The 7,532-nt window shown below is 43.8% G+C and overlaps 1 protein-coding gene across 1 annotated transcript; it reads left to right on the forward strand.

Moving 5' to 3' along the window:
* Window positions 1-2,168: 2,168 nt before the first annotated feature.
* On the forward strand, window positions 2,169-4,846 carry fzd10 (frizzled class receptor 10). Its single transcript, XM_068005758.1, has one exon. The coding sequence runs from the start codon at window positions 2,205-2,207 to the stop codon at window positions 3,966-3,968; it is 1,764 nt and encodes a 587-aa protein (XP_067861859.1). The 5' UTR covers window positions 2,169-2,204; the 3' UTR covers window positions 3,969-4,846.
* The last annotated feature ends 2,686 nt before the right edge of the window (window positions 4,847-7,532 follow it).

Below are 7,532 nucleotides of genomic sequence, written 5' to 3' on the forward strand. Positions count from 1 at the left end.
GGAATAGAAGTGAGAGGCAGGAGCACTGAATGCAGCCTCCTGGGCCAGGAGCAGTGGGGAGCCGCTTAGATGCCACTGATCCGAAGCCAGTGCATGAAAAGGGGATTAAGAAATGTTCTTATTTGCAATTCACAGAAATGCACCCTGTTGAACCGTCCGTAATATTTCAAACCAGATTTAAAAAAAGTAGAGCCCCTTCATTGTGTCAAAGCTCTGCTACTTTTTGGTTGCATTCCTTTTGTTTAAAACCGCAACAACTCCTTTTGTGCGAAGTCTGTATCTGTTGCAACTTTTACATTTATACAGCACAATGCACACTATATATCTTTTACAATTGTAACTTGCCAGTCTGCAGAAGCAGAGAGGCGGGTATTTACACCCGCCATACCGCTGTTTACTAACAGAAGTGCAAACATTTACTTGTAGCTCTTTGTTGACAATGACATTTTGAAATATCGACATTGAAAAGTACATTTTAAAAATACATCCCATCTAAATTCTAAAAGTAAAGAGCAGGACGAGAGCGCGAGACTGCGTGTGCAAAAATAACTTTTAAACAAGTTGAAGTAAATCTACCCATTTTAAAACCAAAAATTATATTGCAATATGATACAATTAAAGATTTTTAAAATGAAAAGCAGCGTAGGTTTAATAAAAGATTTCCATTCATTTAAACTGATCAAAATTCCCCAAAAAGCCAAGTGTTTTTTTCATCCACGGTTAAATATGTAAATAAAATGTCTAAAGTCATTCTTCAAAGAACACAAAAGAAGAAAAGATCAGCGACCGACAGCCATAAAATTCCTGCAATTCTCCGTAACGCCAGTCGCCGGGGGTCCGTCTCTGTCGGAGCGATCCAGCGGGGATCCTGCTATTTGCATAGAGGCACAGGTTTCAAATCCGACAAAAAAAAATATCTTTTCAGCTCCAGGCATCAAAGAGCCTTTTCATTTATTAGCAACAGAATTATCTTAGTCAGTTGCTGATTTCGCTCTCTGTGTCTGAGATGATGCTGTAGGCAGCCGATTGTTTTCCAGTTGATTTCGGTCGCTTAGATAGGAAGCTGTTAAAAAAAAAGATAAATACTCTGGGGGAATATGGAGCTTTGCAGATGTAACATTGCCTAAATAAACATGCTGGTTTTTTTTTGAAGAATAACAAAAGGCTGCATTGAGGGACTTTGCCACACCAGCGAGAATCTGGGAATCTAATATTTTAGCCAGGGTACTAATTAACAAACTTTAATAGTAAAATATAAACTCATATCTAATGTGTTAAGTTTGCAAATTGATCTCGATTCTTTCTCATTTATTTTTATGTGGCTGCAGTGGGGCGAAATCTCTCATTCCAAACTTCTTGAAGTTAAAAAAAATGATATTACGATTTTAGCTATCAAAGTTCAAGTCAGTTTGTGTGTTTTAACAGGTTCTGATCATTCCCGTTGTCTTCACGATCTGGGCGATAGTGTGCCCAATATTTATTTAAACAGCAGATCTCCGGTTAATAGGAGCGCACTTTAGACTAAGGGATGTATTGCTATAAAATAATCAAAAGCTTCGACTGGTTTGAGGGGAATATTTGATTGTGCATTTCCATTAACCAAAAAAAAAAGTGGCGGAAATCCACACAGCATCAGATGAATGGCAGGCGCCCAAATGCTTGTTTGGCCGATCTTTTGATGATCGCCCCCTCTCTCTCTCCCTCTCTCGCTGCTCTTTTTTTTTGCCCGGGTTTCACAAACGGTCCGCCCACTCTTAGCTCACTTTGCAGTTGCCAGTCAGAGAGCCGCCTCTCAGTGAGTGAGTGTGTTTACTTCCTCCCTACCTGAGTCCCAGGAGTGCAGCACAGCAGCGCTCGGAGACAAGCCCTTCAAGTTAACGAGAGAGGACACATTGCAATCGTTCGGCGGTTTCTGCTGCTGCTGCTGTTTATTTCCAGCCCGGGGAGGCGAGGTTCGGTTGGCCTGTCCTCAGCCTGTGGATTTCAACTTTCTTTCTGCTTAAGAGGCGCATCAGTGGCAGGTTGTGCCTAGAAACACACTCATACAGCTGCGGATCCGGCGCCAGCACTTCTAAGGGTTACCAAGTTTGGATGTAGAGAAACTTTAGCCCAAGACACGGTCAAGTCGGATTCAGCCGCTGGCTTTTTCTTTGGGGGGGGGGGGGGGAGAGGGGGGGGGGAAAGGAGTCTCCGACGCATTTAATATGGGATCGTTGGAAAAAGTAAGTTGCCTCTGCGCGCTGACCTTCTCGCTCATCCTGTGCAGCGTGGCCATAAGTTCTATGGACTCGGAACGGTCCGACCGAGAGGGCAGATGTCAACCCATCAACATCCCCATGTGCCGGGACATTGGCTACAACATGACCCGCATGCCCAATCTGATGGGCCATGAGGACCAAAGGGAAGCGGCCATCAAACTGCACGAGTTCGCCCCCCTGGTGGAATACGGTTGCCACAGTCACCTGAAGTTCTTCCTGTGCTCCCTGTACGCCCCGATGTGCACCGAGCAGGTCTCCACCCCGATCCCAGCCTGCCGTGTCATGTGTGAGCAGGCCCGCTTCAAGTGCTCGCCCATCATGGAACAGTTCAGCTTCCGATGGCCCGACTCGCTGGACTGCAGCAAACTGCCCAACAAGAACGACCCCAACTTCCTCTGCATGGAAGCCCCCAGCAACGGCTCGGACGATTCGCCCCGAGGCTCCAGCGTGTACCCACCCGTGTACCGGCCGCACCTGAGAGCCGGCGGGACGCAGAACCTGCCCCCGTTCTCCAGGGACAGTCCCAGTAAGACGGCTTGTGAAAATTACGACAAGTTTCACCGGGTGGAGAAGAGTGCTTCGTGCGCCCCTCTCTGCTCGCCCACCGTGGATGTTTACTGGGCCAACCGGGACAAGAGGTTTGCTTTCATCTGGATTGCTATCTGGTCGGTCGTGTGCTTTTTCTCGAGTGCCTTCACCGTCTTGACCTTCCTGATCGACCCTCAACGTTTCAAATACCCAGAGAGGCCCATCATCTTTCTATCCATGTGTTACTGTGTCTACTCTGTGGGCTACATCATCCGGCTCTTCGCTGGGGGGGAGAGCATCGCTTGCGACAGGGACAGTGGGCACCTCTACGTTATCCAGGAGGGTTTAGAAAGCACGGGCTGCACCATAGTGTTTCTGGTCCTGTACTACTTTGGCATGGCCAGTTCCTTGTGGTGGGTCATCTTGACACTCACGTGGTTTCTGGCAGCTGGGAAGAAATGGGGACACGAAGCCATTGAAGCAAATAGCAGCTACTTCCATCTGGCTGCCTGGGCAATTCCTGCTATCAAAACCATCATTATACTGGTGATGAGGAGAGTGGCCGGAGATGAATTGACCGGGATCTGTTATGTGGGAAGTATGGATGTCAACGCGTTGACTGGCTTTGTGCTCATCCCTTTGGCTTGCTACCTGATCATTGGCACCTCGTTCATTTTGTCTGGTTTTGTGGCGCTCTTTCATATAAGGCGCGTCATGAAGACGGGTGGGGAGAACACGGATAAACTGGAAAAGCTGATGGTAAGGATAGGCGTCTTCTCCGTTTTGTATACTGTACCTGCTACCTGTGTCATAGCTTGTTACTTCTACGAACGCCTCAACATGGACTATTGGAAGCTCTTGGCCACCAGGGAGAAATGCAAAACGGACAGCCATTCCAAAATTCTGGACTGCACCATGACCAACTCCATCCCAGCGGTGGAGATCTTTATGGTCAAGATATTTATGCTGCTAGTGGTGGGGATCACCAGCGGCATGTGGATTTGGAGCTCCAAGACCCTACAGTCTTGGCAAAACATTTGTAGCAGAAGATTCAGAAGAAGGGTCAGGAGGAAACCTGCCAGCGTTATTACAAGTAGTGGCGGGGGGTCGTACGGAAAAGCTCACCCTCCCTTGAAAGTACACGGGAAATACGAACCCGCGCTCCCACCAACTTGTGTTTGAAATGATTATTGCCACAAAAATAAGGGTTTTGTTTTCTCCCCCCCCCCCCCCCCCTCCTAGTGTATGTACGGGGCTGGGCTGGAAGACAAATGGCCCAAAAGGGGAAGCTGAAAACAATGAACAACTCACCTTAAGTTAAAATGGAAGGAGAAATAGTTTCCATTGCTGGCAGCACAGCTCACTTGGGTTGGGTGGTGAGGTTCAAAAAAAGGTTAATCTATAGGAGGAACCTGTGGCGTCTCAAACATTTGGAACCCGAAATCAGACGTGTGTTTCCACAGTGTGTCCGGCTGTAATTTTGAAATGACTAACAGTTCAATCGTCATATTACCCTCGGCTCAGCAACTATTACCTTTTAACGTGAAGCTTTCAGGGATAAGTAGGGTCTCTTCAAAAGGTTCAGTATCTTGTGGATAAGCAATATTCTGCCGAAGATGGGCTGCTTTAACAATGTGCAATAGTTTTTTTTTCTCTCTCTCTTTTCAACAATCAGCTGCAGATAAAAGACTTACAAAGAATCTTCTTCTGACAAAAGAACTTAGAGGTATGGGCGACAGAAGTTCTTTAATGACACATTTTGCTTTCTGATGGAAATCAAGCCAGTGTCAGACAAGTTGAACTGATTTGTAAACGGGCGATTCAAAGAGACCCACGAAGCTTATCGACTCGTCTTATTGTAAAGCTAATTCTAGCCATGAATAGATCAACAAGCACTAGATAAAACAAAGAGTTTGTGTGGACAGGGAGTCCCTGTGATCTTGTAGCCCTTCACGTGCTTTGTGAAGCACATTGAGACCTTTGTACATATTTGTAAAATATAATTGTCGTCAAGTTCGTCTATTTTATAAAATAAAATGTTTCTTTAGTTTGGCAAGAAATCTGCTGATTATGTGACTATTCTTAAAAGGCAATCAGATTAATGACAGACTGTCTTTAAAAGGCAGTGCCCGGGGTTAAAATGCAAAGCTACTGCCTACTAGACTTGATTTATTGCTGCGACGTAAAGGCAGAATATTAAAGAAAGGACAGATCAGACCTGTTGTGAACAGAATTTGCGTGACGTTAGTTAATTAAAGTTGTAAGTAAGTGGTGCTGCGACGATGTTCCATTTATATTAACAATAACATAATGACATACTTTAAAATGTTAAAAAAGGGTAATGTTTTACTAAATACTGTAGTCAGACCGGCTATAAAGTTAATCAATCAACACTGATTTATATTACTGCTTCTAACAGAGCGCTTAGAGCAAGATTCACAAACCCGGCATTTACCAGAGTGCAGACTCTGCCGTTTCATAAAAAAAACATTTATTAGGGCCTCAACAAAAAGACTGTTAATATATTCAGTCATAAAGCTTGAAACATCAACATACTACCAACTTTTAAAGTATCTTTTATAGGAATGATAATTTCTGAAGGTATAACCTGTCAGTTTAAAAAGTCAGTCGATATGTTTGTGTGTGAACTGATGATTATTTTACCCATTGGAAAGGTTTACTTTGTTTTGACTGGTCGGGTGCTCCACACAATGACACAGTAACAAAACTCACATGTATTATTATAATTGGATTTGCAACAAGGAAACGGTGAATAGTCGGCAAGAAACATCTTGATTTAATCTTCAGAAAACACGAACCTCTGTGAAGTCCTTGTAATTAAAGAGCTGGCTTGTCTTATAATTCAAAAACGGTTTAAAATACCAGAGTTACAGAAGCTTTCTGATTAATGTTAGGAAGGATCGGTGGCAGCTCTTTGCCTTGGACCTTGCTCTTTCAGTGTCAGACTTAGCACTTAGTGCAGGAGTAGCAGAAGTGTGAATCCCGGATGAGAGTTAGAGGGCAGAGAAACTGCGGCCTTGTCAGATTGACCCAGAGACAGGAGCCTTTATGGGGTTATGTTCAGCATAGATAATTCCCTTGAAGGGGAAAAAATTGCAGAGCTGTGGGGAAAGAGCAGAGGAGTGGGACTAATTGGATAGCTCTTTCAAAGAGCGGGCACAGGCACGATGGGCTGAATGGCCTCCTTCTGGGCTGTATCATTCTATGATAACAGACTGAGGATGAGGACGAACGGCGGCCTTATCTCTCACCAAATCCCCCCCACACTTCCCGAAACGACTGTTGTCTGTATTCCCAGCCTGTGCAAATATAGGCTTCAAGGAGATCCTGAACATTTACCTGAGGAAGGAGGAAGTCTCCGAAAGCTTGTGAATTTAAAATAAAATTGCTGGACTATAACTTGGTGTTGTAAAATTGTTTACAATTGTGCAAATATATACATTGAACTTGACAAGGTGGTCGGATCGAATGAAAGAGACTGTTGTCTGAGTTTGTTTTGGGTCATTTTTGCCTTCTAGTTTGTTTGGATCAATCAACTTATCTTTCTCTGACCTGTGCCCTTTCAAAAAAAAAGTCACTGTTTACATGGACGATTTAGGGGAGGAATGGTTTTGCAGAAAAAGGTTTTGAATTGGCGAGGTAGCGAATACACCACAAGAAAAGGTTGGGACCAATTTCCCAACCACTGAGCAATAAAAGCTTCATTTTCAGCAATAGTATCGGGACCTGGGTTATTTTCACCATTGCAGGGTGTGTCTGCATTCTTCCAGCCCCAGTATACCGTGCAGTCTATTAATTATCATTCAATGATAACAAATTATGTACAGAGTTTTAATGAGGCGAAAATCTGTTCCACGTTGCGTGCTGTAAACAGTCAGCTTTTTGGAGGCCAACAATTTTGATTAGACAGTATTTCTGGTTCCTTTGATCAGATGTGACAGGCTCGGCAGATCTCCCCCAGCCCTGTGGCCTGAAGGCTTGGAGCAACACCTGTTTGGAAATCCAGATCTGCCAGAAGCCAGCTGCCTCCCTCCCAGCACTACCAGATCCTGCCTGAATAAAAAAAAACTCCTTGGTGCAACTTCAAGCAGGTTTTCATTACCCCGACAAACTGCTCCCTGTGAAGCGGTTTGCTGATTTACCATCCCGTTCAGATCTTACATCAAGATCCCAATTTATAAACCAGAATCTCTACCTCAATCAAAATATAACATCAGGATCCCAATTTATAAAGCAGGATCTTTAGCTCAATCAAAATAAAGCTATAAACAATCAGTTTTACAACAGAAAAGGAAGTGAGCCATTCTTTAGTACAATTGAATCAATCCACCAGAAAGTTACAGCTTTTTGAAGCATATTCGAAAGGAAATAAGTTCAACCTTAAAGGACTGCCATATTCACGAAGAAGTGGCAATTTCTTTATTTGTTTACGAACACTAGGCGCGATGAGGTAAATTGTACCAAAACAGATCATTGCATCACTTGCAAGTGATTTCAGCGTGCTAGAAACGCTGCAAGGTCTTTCTCCTCCCCCCAAAACAATTTGCTGCCACTTTTTTTTTTAAATGAAGACCAGGCCCCTTTAAAAATTACAGACCATTCATTACAGGAGCTTTTTTTGGACTAATTTGCTAAAGTGTTGTTTCTGCGACAATTATTGATGATTTTTGGAATTTAATTTAAAGGAAGCTGGTGCGTTGTAAAGAAAATGGATTTTTATATATT

The sequence above is a fragment of the Heptranchias perlo genome, chromosome 25 (assembly GCF_035084215.1).
Source record: "Heptranchias perlo isolate sHepPer1 chromosome 25, sHepPer1.hap1, whole genome shotgun sequence".
Lineage (NCBI taxonomy): Eukaryota > Metazoa > Chordata > Chondrichthyes > Hexanchiformes > Hexanchidae > Heptranchias > Heptranchias perlo.